An 18648-nucleotide genomic window follows, 5' to 3' on the forward strand; every position below is an offset into this window, starting at 1 on the left:
TCAATTTCTTCTTGTAACTAGAAGCACCCATATAAATTTTTCAAATAAAGGATTGGTTAAGAAAAATTGTTTGAAAAAGCAGAAGAAATGTTGGAAAAATTCAAAATATAAAAATTTGGCAAAAATTTGACTCTCCTTAATCAATTTTCTTTATCAGGACAGGTCCAAATTATCACCGATAAGAAAGCGTCAAAAAAGTTTCAGCATCTTCAACTTAAAATTTTACCGCATACCACAAGAATTTCAAAATAGGATTCAAAAACTGGCAGAAACGCATCTAAAACGGAAAATTGTTAAAAAAAAATAGCTCAATTATGGATATAAGGGTCTAATATATGCATCAGATGGCACAAAAATGAAACTAAACGCAAAATTATAGGTTAAAGCGACTGTGGCAAATCGCCTTCATCTATCGAAATAGAGTTTAAAAAGTGCTTTGAAAATGCTGCAAGTGATCAAAAAAATTGTCCCGCTTCGCAAACATATTTTTACTTAGTTTTTTTGCGCTCAAAAGATCGTACGAACAATTTTGAACTGTACTCATTAGATTGACCTAAACACTTCTTTTCACATGCGGCATTTGACTTCATATCTTGTCAAAATAGAAATCAGCTATTTGAATAATACGTCATCATTACTCCTCTTTGAGTCGTAAAAAAGACTGCGGCCCAATAAAATTCAAATTTTTTGAATTGTAAAAAAATAGGGCCGCTATAATAGACGGCTTAGAAGATGAGGCCGGCTGTTAATAACAAAAATGGCTTTTCTTTTGTTGTCTTCTGCCTCATAACTTTCATTCATTCACATGCACAACAAGAGGTCACCGATGAAAAATGGACTCATCTAAGTAATTCACAGCCTCTCCTGATGACTAATTATTATACATACTATTTATTTATTTATTTATTTATTGATTTTTTCTCTACAGCAAAGCACCATCTCTTGTATATGTGATGTGGGATCGCAGGTAGAGTTGTGAAGAGACGGAGTTCGAAGTCCTTACACTGCCAGGTGAAGTTGACAATGTGTCTGATGTGAATGCCTTGGTTTATTAACATTAGCCTGAAATATCAATTTTTATGAACACAATAAATGGATTAAAAGGAACGATATCCCTATTGATTGTTTTGAAATATTTTGATCGTGTAAGATCTTGCAAATTTCTTATAAAATGTCTTGTCAGCGTTTATCAGATTATTCGTCTGCTGGGTGCGATATTCTTCGAAATAACCAATTTTGTGTCGCCAATTGCCTTTAAAATACTCAGAACTCAACTTAAAGTTGAAGGTAAATATTTTCGACACCACTCTTCGAAGCTCAAATCTATTAAATACATGGAGCGACGGGTCAAATCTTGCAAATTTTATTCTGATTTTTGTCTCTGTGTTTTCTGACTACTTAGAAAGACAGAAAGTGCTCTCTTCTTCCCTCCTAATATTAGGTAGCATTGCAGATATTTTTGGGTTGCAAATGGATAACAAAATATCAACTAAGGCAATCGTGAAGTTTTGGTACATATTCCATTTTCCTGTCTCCAATTGAAATTGAAACAACGGGCTACAACGTCGGACAAATTGCTCTTGAACGACAGGTAAGGTATTGGTTGTATAGCTAGCTCAAGCGTAGTGAGTCCTGCAATATTAGAATGCTTAGAATGCGAGGAGGAAAATGGGGAGGGGAGCAAAATGGGGCTCCATAATTCATACCATGAATATATACCGCCTCAAGCTTTCCATAGCAGCATTGTTGCCTTTAAGACTTAGTAAAATTATAAACGAGCTGCTCAAAGACAAAATGCCCTAAGGCGTTGCCAGAGTTCGTTCACCAAGGAGCCAAAGCACTCAAGAGAGTACAAGAAGTTTTGCTGTCTGTACAAAAACGTCTTAAAATTTCATTCCAGAGCGATTAAAAACATTAGAGATCATTACACACACTTTTTGCCTCTTTAGCTTATTTTGTAATGGTTTTGATATGTCTATAGTTGTTTCATAATTTAGCTCTCAATAAACTCAACAGAAAAACGTTTTTAATGAGATGAACACAAATTGGTTTTAAGTAGAGTCCTCCTTATATGTAATCCAAGACTGTTACGATTTACAGTAGCCTTTGATACAATGACCATCAATGCAATCCGAGCAAGATGAAGTAAACAATGATAATTAACCACGTGCTGAAACCAAATATTCATAATTTCAAATGATATTATCACATTCACTTGGTTTTTTCGGGCTTGAGATTCATAAGCATAAAGCGTTATAATAAAGCATTTCTAAGCAAGTGATTCAAATAATGTTGCACCGCAACATTTGATCCACCGACAAATAGGTTAAGGATAAAATAGTCAAAGCATTAGGCACCAAAAGCATTAATTCAATCAAAAAAAATTAGCAAAAAATCTAAAAGGGGAAACCTAAAGGGGATGTTAAAAGCGGACCCCCCACTAGATAACACATCCCCCCTCATGTTATACAAGTTGATTAACTTGTATAACAAGGTTGATTAACTTAATTCTGAGACCCGGTAAAGTTATCTAGTGGGAGAACTATATCTCAAGGGTTACAAAATCTTTTTTTTTTTGAAACTTCGGGGAAAACAATCTCTTTCTCAGTTCTCGTGGAGAACTCGAAATTTTTAGTTTAGGTTTGCTCCCCCGAAGTAATAGCACTAAGTTCGCGCGCAAATATTGGCCGCAATTTTTGAAGGGCGGATTAAGTGAAACCCGATTTCCCATCTTTTGCGTTCTTTTAGTGTGTTTTTAGCTTTCAGCACAGCAAATTCCTTGAAAAAGACAAACGAAACTAATACGAATAAAGAACAGCATCAGAGACACGAAAAAACGCCCTCAAAGGCAACAACAAGTCAAAATGTCCAATCATGAAATGCAGAAACAGTCGCGGGGATCACACCGCAGCGTTGCTACAAGGTTTAACAAGGAGGCTGAAAATATCATGTCAAAAGATCTAGACACCATTTCAGAAGCAGACATCAACAGGCTAAATCAGGTAGCGACACTTCTCACCCGAAAGCAGAACTTTCTACTAACATTGAACCAAGAACTTCAGCAGAACTTGACGGAGTCGGAAGCACTGGACAATGACATTCTGGAGTCCGAGGAAGTTGATGACAAGTTGACACAGAACATTGATGCAATCAAACGCTTCACGAAACATTTTGAGGGACCTTCAACAGCAGCAGATACTTCAACGCCATCTACTTCAACGCTCTCCGATGCTATGAGGAACTCAGCCAACATCAAGTTACCAAAGCTCAATCTGCCAGTTTTTTCGGTTAATTATATGGAATGGAATTCGTTCTTTGATTTGTTCAAAGGAGCAGTCATTGACAACAGTTCTCTTTAAGGAAGTCAGAAGCTGCAGTATCTGAAAGCATCTGTAAAAGATGATGCCGCCAAACTGCTTGCCTCGATAACAGTTACCGATCACAATTTCGACATTGCTATGAATACTCTGATAAACAGATACGAGAACAAGAGGATCATCATTCGCACACACCTGCATTCAATTGTTTCGTATCGATCACTGAGAACCGATAATGCCAGAGACTTAAGAAATTTAATTGAAGCAATGGACGAACATCGACTTGCCCTGCACAATTTGGGAGAACCAGTCAATAGTCAAGAAATCTTTTTTGTTTACTTGATCAGTGAGAAGCTGCCTACAGAGACAAGAAAACAATGGGAGCTGTCTTCAAAAGGCAAGGAACCTCAAAAGTATGCAGAGCTCAGACTTTTCTTAGAGGAACGCGCACAGGCACTCGAGGCAACCGCGCCAAATGGAGTAGGAGGGACAGAAACTCAAATGAACGGGAACCAACGACATTTGCACAAACATTTGGCGACTTCCGAGAAACAATGCGAATGTTGTGAAGAAACGCACAAAATTTTCAACTGCGGAAAGTTCAAGAACTTTCAGTAAGGGAACGTGCAGAGCTGATAAAGGCTAGAAAACTCGTTTCAATTGTCTGCGACCGGGACACAGATCAGAAGATTGTGATGGATCGAAATGCAAGCAATGTGGTAGAAAGCATCATACTCTTCTTCATCGTGAAAACATTCACAACAAAAACACCGATCAGCAAACTACTAGTGGAACAACCAGCACTCAAGCAAATGACAAACAGAAGAACAACGCTATAACAACAACAGCAATTGCAAAAGCTAAGGATGAAAACAAGTTCACAGGAGCTATGACTCAACGAACTTCAGAAGAAGTCCTTCTTCAAACCGCAATTGTTGCCGTTAATGTTCACGGCGAGACAATTCTACTTAGGGCACTTCTAGACTCAGCTTCACAAAACAACCTCATAACTGAATCAGCAGTACAAAGGTTACAATTGAAGAAGAAAAACATCAACACAAAAGTTTTTGGAATAGGTGGGACGGTTCAAGACAACAAAGGTCGCGTGGACCTTCTTATCTCATCAAGGAACAGATCGTCCACTGTCAATATTAGTGCGTCAAATTTGACAAAAAAGACTGATAATCTGCCATCACGGTTCATTGACACCAGCCAATGGGAAACAATAAAGGAGTTGGAGCTTGCTGACCCTGACTTCAATGACCTCTTGATCGGAGCATCTTATTATGAAGATATAATGATTGGCAACAATCGACTAAAGGAGCCTAACTGTGGAATAACATATAAGCTATCAATGTTCGGTTGGGTTGTTATTGGAAGGGAACAGACAGACAAAACCTATACAAACGATCTGCAGACTTTCTTTGTTTCTTCAGAGCCAGAAAATTTGCAGCGTTTTTGGGAAATAGAAGAAGTTCTAGCAGCGCAGCTTTGGACAGCCGAAGAAAAACGCTGCGATGATCACGTCAAGGAAACAACTAGAAGAAGCCCTGAAGGTCGCTTCATAGTGAAACTTCCCTTCAAGAACGAGACAAAAGCATCGGGAGATTCACTTCAACAAGCCAAAAAACGACTCCGCAGTCAGTCTTCTATTCAGATTGGAAAGACAACCCTACCTTTATAAGAGATACGCAGAATTCATTGGAGAGTTCTTCCATCTTGGAGACATGGAGAAAGTTCCAACATCGGAACTTGTCAAGCCTGCCGAAAACTGCTACTATCTTTGTCATCATTGTGTGTTCAAGGAGTCAAGCACTACCACCAAGCTGAGGGTCGTTTTCGACGGATCTGCAAGGACGACAACAGGAGTATCTCTTAACGACAGACTCATGGTTGGACCAAAAATTCAGAAAGACCTTTTCAGCATTCTTATTCGATTTCGACTATACCAAGTAGCATTTTCTGCTGATATTGCAAAAATGTACAGGCAAGTGGAATTGGACAAAGAAGACAAAGATTATCACCGATTATTGTGGAAAGATCTAAAATCAGAGGTGATTGATACCTTTTGTATGACTCGAGTGACATACGGCATTGCTTCTTCGTCTTTTCATTCAATTCGACCACTGCAAGTTCTTGCCGAAGAAACAACAAACAAACTTCGTTTGTCACTAACAACTGATATATATGTGGATGAACTACTTACAGGATGCGAAGATTCAAAAGCCGCAGAGAAGCTCCAGGACGCCATTATTACGCTTCTTGCTTCAGCAGGTTTTGATATACGGAAATGGGTATCTAGCGACTCAAAACTTGTATCAAGACTAGCTGCCACTTTCAGAGAAACGGAAGACGAGAAGATAATTGAATGCGAAGACTATGCCATTAAGACGCTTGGGATAAGGTGGAATCCAAATCCTGATCAATTTGGTTTCACAGTAAAACTTGACAAGGGAGCTCCGTTTACTAAACGGCAAATCCTCTCAGAAGTTTCACGTTTATTTGACCCACTCGGATGGCTATCACCAACGACTATTCAACATAAATCTTTTGTTCAACTGTTGTGGATGGACAAACTTAGCTGGGATCAACTTTTATCGGACCCAATTCTACAGCAGTACCTGCGACTTCGAGCACAACTGAAGGATCTTGAAAAAATTAGTCTTCAACGGAAGGTTCTCAAGCCAGCCAGGAAATCAGATTTGCAGTTGCACGTCTTTTGCGACGCTTCTACTACAGCATATGCTACTGTCGTTTACATCAGACAGGAGAGAGACAATTTCATTGAAACAAAAATGCTTACAGCAAAGACAAGAGTTGCAACAATTAAACCAGTTTATGTGCCAAGGTTGGAATTTTGTGCTGCCCTGCTAGGAGCTAAGCTTGTCGCAGCAGTGACAAAAGCTATTAGCGGTGAACGGTTTCCAAATCCAAAGGTTTTTGCGTGGTCAGATTCTACGGTTACAATTGCCCGGTTACAAGATTATCCGAGGAAATGGAAAACATTTGTCGCCAACCGAGTAGCCAAAATACAAGAAATTATTCCAACCAGTAGTTGGAAATATGTTCCAACAGAAGATAATCCAGCAGATTGTGCTTCAAGAGGATTAGCAGCAGCTGATCTGTTGAACCATAAGCTTTGGTGGAATGGACCAGGTTGGTTGCGGCAACTTGAAAACGCCTGGCCTTCACTAGACATTTTGTCACCTACAGGAGAAGAGACGGAAAAGGAAGTAAAGGTGCAATCTGAAAACGTGACAATGATTTCATCGAAAGAAAATAACGCAGTTTTATTGATGATAAATCGGCATTCGTCAATACATAAAATTACAAGGATATTTACCTATATCCAAAGGTTCATCAGCAGTATCAAGAGAAGAAATCAATATTCAAAAGCAAAACAACGGACAACAAAATTGTCGAAAAGCATAAACGCATGCTCTTCAACGCCAAACGAAAGGACTGATAGTAATGAGTCTGCGTCTCAAACAATTTTCCGGACTTATAGTTCAGTCTCCTTAAAAGGGAAAGATTTATACGAAGGACGACTTCAACTGTACAGCTTCATACAGCGAAATTTTCTTCATGAATTCAAGACCATCAGGAATCAGCCCACTGAAGATGCAAGCAACAGCAGCAGAGATGCGACACAACAAGACATTCAGCAACGTAACAATTTCACTGGACCAGAAGGGTTTGGTGGTATAGGTAGGGCCGGGGGCCCAGGTAGTCATGTCAGCGCCGGGGGCGCAGGTGAAAATGCGAGCTCAATTTCTACTGCCAATTCCTTAGGTACAGGTAGGGCCAGGGGCCCAGGTAGTCTTGTCAGCGCCGGGGGCGCAGTGAAAATGCGAGCTCAGTTCTACTGCCAATTCCTTAGGTATAGGTAGGGCCGGGGGCCCAGGATGTCTTTTCAGCGTAGATGGTGTTGGGGTCTCTAAGGATCATGTCAGCCATGGTATAGGTTGAGCCGGGGACCCTGGGGATCAGCTGTACATCGTGTCTACCGGGAATACAGACAATTCTAGCGAAACAGTACATCAATTCAACAAGGATGAAATCAGAGAAAAAAAGTTTTGTTAACGCCTATGGAGCAGCCACTGAGGGGAGACACAGAAGACGAAAATTTCCTAGAAGCAGCAGTCTCAACAGCCTTTCACCATTTTTTGATGAAGAAAATAAGGTGATTCGAGTTGGGGGACGCCTAGCCAATTCACATTACACAATAGACCGAAAATTTCCAGTACTTATACCAAGAAAATCACCAATCACTGAAATGCTTATTCGAGAAGCATAGGAGAAAAATCTCCACGGAGGACCACAATTGACGTTATACACGCTTCGACGAACTATTTGGATACCTGGAGGGCTTTCTGTAGTAAAGGGTGTCCTATAGAGATGCAAGCCATGTATCCGATTTGATGCCAAATTGTTACAGCCTCAGATGGGAGATCTACCTCGAGAACGAGTAGTGCCGTCATTTGCGTTCAGTCACTGTGGACTCGACTATTGTGGACCGTTCTACACAAAAAAAATGAAACTCGAACGCTTTTAAAAACATACGTTGCAATTTTCATTTGCTTCAGTACGAAAGCAGTTCACATAGAGCCAGTTATGTCTCTGACCAAGGACGACTGTCTTGCAGCCATTAAAAGATTTGTATCTCGTCGAAGTATTCCTGACGAAATATACAGCGACAACTCAACAACTTTCATTGGGACCAAGGGAGAGTTAGAGTTTCGACAAGCCTTAGCTACTCACGAGTTTGAAGATTTGATATCAACATTCGGCAAGGAGAACAATATTACTTGGCTTACTATTCCGCCGAGAACACCAAATTTTGGAGGAATAGGGGAGGCCGCTGTCAAATCCTTGAAACGCCACATGTACCGCAGCATTGGAAAAACAAAACTGTTTTTTGAAGACTTCACAATACTATTGGCACAAATTGAAGCAATCTTAAATTCAAGGCCTATTACCTCCATTTCAAATGATCCCAATGATGCCTTAGCACTTACACCAGGACATTTTTTAATAGGACGACCAATCAAAGCATTGCTTGAACCAAAAACAACAGGAAAAGAAACAATTTCCCTGACACGACAGAAGAAGAGGATGGAACATCTTATCAGCGACTTTTGGAGGAAGTGGTCAACAGAATATTTGTCAAATTTACAACAACGGAAAAAATGGCAAACGGGACAAACAAATAATGACATCAATGATGTAGTAATAATCAAGGAAGAGAACACACCACCCACTCTGTGGCCAATGGGACGAATAACAAAAGTCTTTGATGGAAATGATAAAATAGTTCGAGTTGTTGAATTAAAAACATCATCTGGACTATTTATACGGCCAATCAACAAGCTTGTCTTGTTAATGAAAAACGATAATGACATGCCGCCGTTAAGATCTGACAAGGAAGATGACACAGATTAAGAATGAACAACAGAGGATGCAGACGAGGAATGACAGCAAGGAAATGTAAATTACAACTGTACAAAACTGACAATTAAGAGCTGATTGAATTTAAGAAAGTATCAATAAACTTGTGATGGGTTCTTGAGAAAAACTATTTACCGCAATTGGCCACTTAACCAGAAAGCCAGTTTCAATGATATATTAATAAAGTTGAACCAGTTCAAGGAGGCCGGTGTGTTACAATTTACAGTAGCCTTTGATACAATGACCTTCAATGCAATCCGAGCAAGATGAGGAAAACAATGATAATTAACCACGTGCTGAAACCAAATATTCATAATTTCAAATGATATTATCACATTCACTTGGTCTTTTTGAGCTTGAGATTCTTAAGCATAAAGCGTTATAATAAAGCATTTCTAAGCAAGTGATTCAATTAATGTTGCACCGCAACAAAGACAAAAGTTGCTGGCTTATCGTCCCTCATATGTAAATCAAGTGGAAGTTTGCCTACCTCAGGAAAGTTGAGAAACGACTACACTCGAAAAAAGTATACGTAAATTTACCGGTAACCTTTGCAGGTAGGCATAATTGCAGGTATAAATAACTTCAAACAATATTACGCTCAATTCACCTAGAATATTTTACCTAGAAAATATTTGCAAACTCAAAGCAACAAATTTAGGTTTGGTATGTGAGTGTTTATAAGAAAAATTGTTGAAACTCTTAGTAATATCCAGGTACATTTGGCATTGGTTGATTAGAAAGTTTCAATTTCATTTTGACAGGAACTGATTGGAAACTCTTATTAAACAATTCAAATACTGCACTTAAATATGATATACGCCTTCATTTTGAACAGTTCACTCTTGACTTCTTTTCCAAATCCCTCTGGTGAAAATGCTTTGGTCACAGAAATGAAGCCAACAGTGTTATCAACAAAATTATTCCTTACATTGGGGCTCTCAATCTATATTTGAAATTGCAGAGGGTTCCAGGTTCAGAAGCTAGACGGACGCAAGTAAGTATGTCCAGACCGTGCCAGACGGAAGCAGCTTATGTTCAGACTTTGATGCGTTCATGTCCAGACATTCGTGCGGTTTTCGATGTTTCAAAACTATTTAATTTTGATTGCACGACGCCACCCCCCCCCCCCCCCCTTGCTGGGTGTCTTCCTCAATCTGGGTATCTTGTGTCAGTTTTGAGCCAATCTTCGGCCCTTTTCTGTTATAGCCCCCCACGTCAATTTGCACCTTCCACGTATGCATATAATAGCATTTTGTTTGGATTTCATACACTCACATAGTCAATTAAACTCAAATGGCAGTTGCAATACTACGATGCAGCGAAGTTTTGAAATTAAAGCGCATGTAAGAAATTACAATTTGTATATAATGTAAGCCGCATTTTCAAAATCAGAAGGGAATGGATTTAATTGATGTATACCTAACTTAAGACAGGATTAGCCGAGTTGTCAAGAATCCCTTGAAAAAATTAGGCCATGAAGAAGAAAAAACAAAAAAAATATTAGTGAATAGCTTGATTCTTGACAAAGTTAGCGAAAAAACAAAAAACCGTAGCAAATAAAACGCCGGAAAATGAATAAACCTCTGGTAATTATAGACTAAACATTTTTACACTTAGGAACATGCAGTTTGCTGTAGTATCGACTCTAACCTGTTTGATCAAAATGCTCTAAAAACATTTTTTTTAACGAAATGCTTAAAAAGCAATGGTGATCCTACTAGATAAGGAAGGAGATGCTTAACTTGGTGAAAACTACAGACCAATCAATTTGCCCCCAACAATTGGAAAATTGACTGAGAAATTGGATTCAAAAAATGCTAAATTTTTTAGAAAAGTTGAAACTATTTAACAAAAATCAATTTGGATTTATGCCAAAAGTGCACTTTTGACGCTTTGCTAAGTTTTGGGAGCGTCAGCAACATTGAGAGGATGGTATTGCAGAAACAAAATTTGTTTTCATCGATCTCAAACAAGCGTTTGATACTGTTAAACATACTATCCTTTTGGACAAACAAATTAAGTTGGTATTGAGGTGTCACAAGCAAAATTATTTGCCGTCCTATCTAACTAATAGGCAAAAGTGTGTAAATTCAAGAAACGTAAACTCCAATTTTGCTTTCTTCCCTTCTTTTTCTTGTGCATAAAAATTACATAGACAATTACTGTATTCAGAACTGTTTGACATTATACGCTGAAAATAGGTCTGTTAAGAAAAAGGGAATCAACAACTGAAGTTATCATTAAATCTTGATCCTTGTCAGTGATTAGCTCACAAAAACAAATTGACTATGCACTACGACAAACATGCCTGATGAACATGAAAACAAGACCAAAAATTTCACAGCAACAACTAAAGATGAAAGAAAAAACCTAACAAAGAAACATCACTGAAATACTTTTGAACTGAATTGGATGAAAATCTGAAATTTGGCGGACATTTGAAAAATGTTTAATCAAAACTGAATAAATTTCCTTACTATTTCACCGGCTCAGATCAATCTGAAATTGAAAATAAACTGTTAGTAATTAGCATACGAGGTGTTTGTCCAGCCCGTTGTGAGTTATGGCGTACTAGTCTATACAACAAGAAACAAGGCCTTAAATCTTCCACATTGCCCGAATCATGTTCCATATGCCTAAACCAGAGTCCACTTGCCTGGAACAAGAATCTTATCAAAGTTGCTCCGTAAAAGTCATGCACATTTTTGAACTGCTCAATTAATTAACTGTAATTTTGAGAGCAGAATGCCAAATTAATTTTTTGCAAAAAATGCAACGAGGTAAAAAATGGATACACTTCAGGCGAAAGAGTTCAATCAACGCAATTAAAGACAGCAAAGAGAAGCAGCGACCAAAGTCCTAAAAGTCTAGGATTGAGAACACAAAACTTTTTAACTTCAGTTTAAAAATCTACCCTAATTTTGTTTTAGAAGTGCAACGAATGAGTGCAAGAGAACTGAAGCAATTCTTATCTAGTGTCAAGGACAATTTTATTGTGGACAACATGGAACTTTTTGCTTTTTTTCTTAACAAAATTTGATAGATCTCATAAAGTTAAAAATAATGTTTTGAGGTTTCCTCCGATTTTCTTATCCTATTATATGCGACTCATTTACAACACTGATCATAGTAATGGGACTGATTTTCTTTTGATCTATTGGATCTACTGATGAACCGTCGAATGGATTTTATATATTATGCTACAGGATGTATACCATATATGTTGCAAACGATGGTCCCTCCTACTTCAGAACAATTTATTATTATAAACAGATTGGCTATATTAGGCTGGTGGAGCTATAACAGAAAAGAGCTTACTGTTCATAACGTTAAGTTTTGCAACAGCCTTGCAAAAATGTTCAAAATTGTATTTCCTTATTAGTGCTTTAACCTACTAAAATACCCGAGCAGAGCACTAATCGGCAAAATATGTTGCAGGATAAGCAGTGAAAAGTTTTTTTCGTACATATAGAGTAAGCGGTGAATTTAAAAAATTCACCACATTTCACCGCTAAATTATGTAATCTCACCGCTATATTTAGCTGTGGATTTATGTATTTTCACCGCATTCCCCTCTTATCCTACATATTTTGGAAAACTTTTTAAGCGGTGAATTTATGTAATTTCACAGCTAAATTCAGCGGTGAAACTATGTAATTTCACTGCTACCAGACGATGAACTTTTTTTCACCGCATTCACTGCCTGATTTATGTAATTTAACTGCATTCACTGCTCTTCTTAAATTTTAAATAGAATGGCGGTGACACCTCGATCTGGTTAAAAAGTAAGTCAACTATTCGGTCTCATGCTCTGATTTAACATGCTGAAAACGTATGTTTACAAATACGCGAGAATTTCCGCTCGGCTTTGTGGAATACACAATAAACAATACACCAAAAAACTTGTAATAAATGTAACATTATTAATGAATGACAACATAGATGCTTTAAACCTGTATGATGTTTCGGCCTCTAAAGTTCTGTATAATTGGAAGGCCTCGTCATTTTGAATGCTCTGTTTCTCCCATAGAAGTTTGGCTTGGACTCCTAAAACATTCCATCTTTTCACAAATGTGTTGAATTGTTACCCTATCTTTAAACACAATTCAACTTCGACAAAAAATCTCAGACGATGAAAAAAAACTAATCAACGTCGGGCGAGCTGCTCTGAAACGAATGTCAAACTTTTAGAACCTCCGTATAACCATAAATTTATGTCTCCAAAACAGTTTCGGCGAATCACATACTTAGGGTCTAGTCAGCCGAAATGCTGTGAGAGGTCTTAAGTCCCTCTGGGCGTTAACTGTTTATCCGGTCTTTGAGGACAAAAAGTCACAAGAGTCAGACAAAAAAATGCATAGAAAGACCACAGGACAAATATAATTGCTACAAATTGAGAGCAATATATAACTTAGTTGTGTGTCACAAAGTTGGCATAGTTTTCCTAGCTGAGTAAAATGGCAATGCCAGAGCTGCAAAACAGAATTAAAAGCTGACTTCAGCAAATCTAAGTTGTTCACAGAAGTGTGAAATTGTTGTTACCCACAGAATTTTCTCCCATTTCCACTCAAAAATGTTTTTAAAAAATGGAAATTATGCGCAGAAGGGGGAGCAGAAGGCTAACAACACCTGTGGATCTACGGAATTTGAAATCGGGGGGAAAATGGACCCTAGTTGAGAGATCGAATTAAGAAAGGGCGTAGTCGACCTATATTGGATACAAAAAGACTGTTATGTAACGCTGCGGAGTGCTGGTAGAAGTTATCTGCTTTGAGTCTATTAATCTGGAAATTTTCTTTTCTCGTTACACATATTTTTTCAGCTTCAGTTGCAATTTCGAGCAAGAAACAATATTTTCTATTTTACATAATCACATCTGCACGTTACAATTTGCCAACAATTTGGGGAGCAGAAGTCAAAATAAAAAAATATGAGCTCTTCGGGGTTATGGTCTGATTCAAGACGGCTCCGGAAACCTTTCAGAATGTTCCGACAAGAAAGTAATGGCTTGTTCTCAGTTGGTTGACGAGTTCATATCTACTGCCCACAGTAGTAGGAGGAGGAGAACGGACAAGATATCCAGCTTTGCCTAAAACTTTTCCAAATATGTCGAGAGTCAACTTGTCTCATCCTAGCTTTAGAAGAAGAGCTCGATGAAGGCACTGTTCGGGAAACTCGCATATGAATACGATTATATCTTCCCATCGTATTTTGCCTACACTTGTAAGTTCAGCTTTATTTTCTTTATTTAGTCTATGGTTTCACATATTTAATTTGTCTATGCATTTATCATTTTTCCCCTGGATCCATTAATGGTTCATATTACAAAAGATCATGACTTTCCTTCAATTTTTGGAAAGACAAATCAAAACAAAAACGGGCTGTAAATCGAGGATATCGAAAAAAAAGTTATTGATTAGTATGAACACCGTGGTCTACTGTTATTTGTTATGAAGACTTTTGTGTTAATTTTAATGGTCGCTTTCAACCATGCCTCAATAGGTTTTCACATTGTCTTGACCAGTAAAAATCAGTTTCTACTATAATGATCTTAAGGAGTCAATATTCTGTGTCCTATATACCAAGAATCATTATTGAATGTAATAACAAATACTCGAACCCACACAACATATTTGACGTGAATCTATCACGCATGACTCCTTCAAAAATGAATACCATCCGATTCGGTAAGTTATGCGGTAATGGTAGATTTTCTTATATCCAACTGTTCCAGATATCAGTCAGCAACTTCTGTTGATCTCTATATGATCGCCTATAAATGGCTGTGCTGTTACCAGAGAACAAACAGTTTGGCCAAGTTACGTTCAGGTGTCCAACGAGGAAATGATTCGGGGTAATGCCTCGAGGTTGGTCCAACATCTGCATTCATTGCTCTTGGCCATTTTTTGACAATACATAGCGTGTTGAGAAGCTATATTTTCTGTAATACGTCTGGTTGCACATACTTTTTTGCTTATATGCTTAAGCCACTGGATTTTTTCCACTGGATCCATTTCCGGTTCATATTAAGTAACATCGAGAATTTACTTCAATATTTGGAAAGATAAACCAAAAACGAGATGCTAAATCAACGATATCAAAATCTATTTTGAGCATTGACACCGTGGTCTATTGGTATTTGTTATGAAGGCTTTATATTAAATTTAATGATCTATTTCGATGATGGCGTGATTGGATTGCTAATTTTCGATTTTCACATTGTCTTGGCCAAAAAAAGTTCTACTAAAATGAGCTTAAGTAGGTAGTACTCCACGTCCTATAGATTTAAAATCATTATTGACTGTACTAATTTTTAGCTATAATTGCTCGGACCCATACAAAATTTTCGACGTGAATCTATCACGCATGAACCCTTCAAAAACGAATACCATCTAATTCAGTAAGTTATGTGTTAATGGTAGATTTTCTTTCATCCTACTGTTCCAGATATCAGTCAGCAACTTCTGTTGATCTTGGTATGGTTGTCTATAAATGTCTGTGTTACCAAAAATAAACAGTTTGGCCAAGTTACGTTCGGGTGTCAAACAAGAAAATGATTCGGGGTAAAGCCTCGAAGTTGGTCCACCATCTGCACTCACTGTAGTTGTCCATTTTTGACAATGCATAGCCTGTTGATCAGGTTTATTATATGTATTACGTCTGGTTGCGCAAGTTTTTTTGCCAATATGTTTATCTTTTCTTCCACTGGAGTCATTTCCGGTTCATATTAAATAATTTCGAGATTTTACTTCAATTTTTGGAAAGATAAATAAAAAACGAGGTGTGAACCAACGAAATCAAAAAAAGTTGTTTCGAGCATTGAAACCGTGGTCTACTTGTATTTGTTATAAAGGCTTTATGTTAACTTTAATGGTCTATGTCGACAGCGGCGCAGTTGAATTGCTAATTTTTGGTTTCCACAGTGTCTAGACAATTAAAAATCAGTTTCTATAGTGATCTTAAAACGGCAATATTCTGTGTTCTATATACAGAATATTATATATACAGAATATTATATGCAGAAAGAAACATTATTGGTTGTAATAACAAAAAGGTAAAATTGCTCGAACCCACACAACATATTTGACGAGAATCTATAACGCATGAATCCTCAAAAATGATTACATTCCGATTCGTTAAGTTTAGCGGTAATGGTGGATTTTTTTCGTCCAACTGTTCCAGATATCACTCAGCAACTTCTAATGATCTCTATATGATTGTCTATGAATGTCTGTGTTACCAAAGAACAAGCAGTTTGGCCAAGTTACGCTCAGGTGTTCAACGGAAAAATGTTTCGGGGTAATGCCTCAAGCTTGGTCCACCATCTGCACTCACTGCTGTTGCCCGTTTTTTGACAATCCATAGCGCGTTGAGCAGCTTTGTTGTATGTATTACGTCGGAATGCGCATGTTTTTTTGCCTATATGTTTATTTTTACTTCCACTGGATCCATTTCCGGTTCATTTTAAATAATTTCGAGATTTTACTTCAATTTTTGGATAAATAAATAAAAAACGAGCTCTAGATCAACGATAACAAAAAAATGTTGTTTTGAGCATTGACACCGTGGTCTATTGCTATTTGTTATGAAGGCTTTATATTAACTTTGATGGTCTTTATTGACGGTGGCGCAGTTGGATACTAATGTTTGGTTTTCACAATTTCTTGACAAGTAAAAATCAATTTCTACTATAATGATCTTAAGGAGGCGATATTTTGTGTCCTATAAACTAAGAATCCTTATTGACTGTAATAACAATTAAGTAGAATTGCTCGAAAGCACACAACGTTTTTGACTTGAATCAATCACGCATGAATCCTTCAAAAATAAATAACATCCGGTTTGGTAAGTTATGCGGTAATGGTAGATTTTCTTACATCCAATTGTTCCAGATATCACTCAGCAACTTCTATTGATCTCTATATGATTGTCTATAAATGTCTGTGATACCAAAAAACGAAGAGTTTGGCCAAGTTACACTCAGGTGTCGAACGAGGAAATGATTCGGGTTAAGGCCTCGAGGTTGGTCCACCATCTGCACTCACTGCTGTGGTCTATTTTTTGACAATCCATAGCGCGTTGAGCAAATTTGTTGTATGTATTACGTCTGGTTGCGCATGTTTTTTGCCTATATGCTTATCTTTTCTTCCACTGGATCCAGTTCTGGTTCATTTTAAATAACTTCGAGACTTAACTTTAATTTTTGGAAAGATAGATTAAAAACTAGCTGTAGTTCAATGATGTCAAAAAAAACTTGTTTTGAGCAATGACACCGTGTCTTTTGGTAATTGTTGTGAATGCTTTATAATAAATTTAACGATCTATGTCGACGATGGCCGGATTTGCATGCTAATTTCCGGTTGTCATATTGTCTTGGCCGATAAAAAACGTTCTACTATAATGAGCTAAAGTAGGTAATACTCCATGTCCTATATATTTAGAATCATTATTGACTGTAATAAAAATTAGGCAGAATTGCTCGAACGCACACATCATTTTTGACGTGAATCCATCAGGCATGAGTCCTTCAAAAGTGAATACCATCCAATTCGGTAAGTTATTCGGTAAGGGTAGATTTTCTTTCGTCCAACTGTTACAGATATCACTCAGCAACTTCTGTTGATCTCTATATGATTGTCTTTAAATGTCTGTGCTACAAAGAACAAACAGTTTGGCCAAGTTACATTCAGGTGTCCAACGGAAAAATGTTTCGGGGTAATGCCTCAAGCTTGGTCCACCATCTGCACTCACTGCTGTTGCCCGTTTTTTGACAATCCATAGCGCGTTGAGCAGTTTTACTGACCGTACTACATCTGGTTTCACATATTTTCTTTGCCTATATGCTTATCTTTTTTCCACTATTTCCATTTCCGGTTCATATTAAATATCATCATGACTTTTCTTCAGTTTTTGTAAAGAGAAATCAAATCAAAAACGGGTTGAAAATCAACGATATCGAAAGGAGTTATGGATTAGCATTAACACCGTGGTCTACTGGTATTTGTTACGAAGGCTTTGTGTTGACTTTAATGGTCCATGTCGACCTTGCCTCGATTGCTAACGGTCTGTTTTCACCATGTGTTGGCCAATGAAGATCTATTCCGATTACAATGAGCGTAAGGAAATGAGAAAATGCAGTGAATGAGTTCTACGCATGAATCATATACACGCGAAACTTCTTCTCGTGAATCTATCACACATGAATCTTATACACACGAAATTTAATCACGTGAATCACATTAATTTTATTCACATAAGACTTTTACATATGAATTTATCACACCTGTCAGCATTGCTGCTAGAACATTGGCTAAAATGACAGCGATAGATGCTTCGAACTCGTGCATGTCCATTATGAGAGGGACTACACATGCGACCACGTGACACACCAACACCGGCAGGTAGAAACTCACAATTGTAAGCATCCAGAACAACTTGGCAGCGTCGTAGAACATGTGCTTTTTACGCCAATACTGGAACCAAAAACGATACAATTAATACTTTTAGGACACAATATCTACGGAGGAGGGTTCCGTTGAGAGAAAAAGTGCTTCAATCAACTCTTGTTCGCTCGTTACGATATCAAAAATTGCATAATTCACCGATTAAGTAATTGGTGGCTGTATGAATACAACGAAACTGTGGAACATTGACGCAATTCTGCTTTGGAATTAGACTATATTTCATCGCCACTCTTTTCTCGCCCATTGTTGCTATATGATGAGTAGACTGCCAAGTGTAAAAGTGATATGATCATAGTTCTGAATCAGGAATTAAATCACACTTGAAATTAGACTACTCCAAAATCGATTTTACCTTAGGTCCGGAAGCGAGAAAAGAGAGAAAAAAGGAAGAGAAAGAGTAGAAAACATAACCAACT

General features: G+C 37.7%; 1 protein-coding gene across 1 annotated transcript; it reads right to left on the reverse strand.

The window, feature by feature from the left end:
* Window positions 1–748: 748 nt before the first annotated feature.
* LOC142357367 (uncharacterized) lies at window positions 749–18258 on the reverse strand. Its single transcript, XM_075409016.1, has 3 exons — window positions 18052–18258; window positions 12722–12815; window positions 749–1062 (listed from the first exon to the last, which is right to left on the reverse strand). Exons 1-3 carry the CDS (start codon window positions 18221–18223, stop codon window positions 900–902), a joined length of 429 nt encoding a protein of 142 aa, XP_075265131.1. The 5' UTR covers window positions 18224–18258; the 3' UTR covers window positions 749–899.
* Between the last annotated feature and the right edge of the window lie 390 nt (window positions 18259–18648).

The sequence above is a fragment of the Convolutriloba macropyga genome, unplaced genomic scaffold (genome assembly GCF_964194025.1).
Source record: "Convolutriloba macropyga unplaced genomic scaffold, txConMacr16.3 SCAFFOLD_3255, whole genome shotgun sequence".
Taxonomy (NCBI): Eukaryota; Metazoa; Xenacoelomorpha; order Acoela; family Convolutidae; genus Convolutriloba; species Convolutriloba macropyga.

Excerpts from the sequence above, each read along its gene's own strand:
- LOC142357367 (XM_075409016.1), bottom strand. The coding sequence starts at position 18,223 with ATGTTCTACGACGCTGCCAAGTTGTTCTGGATGCTTACAATTGTGAGT. Across the intron at positions 12,816-18,051 it reads TCTAGCAGCAATGCTGACAG|GAGTCCAAGCCAAACTTCTA; the intron begins GTGTGATAAATT and ends GGAATGTTTTAG. Across the intron at positions 1,063-12,721 it reads GAGGCCGAAACATCATACAG|GCTAATGTTAATAAACCAAG; the intron begins GTTTAAAGCATC and ends TTGATATTTCAG.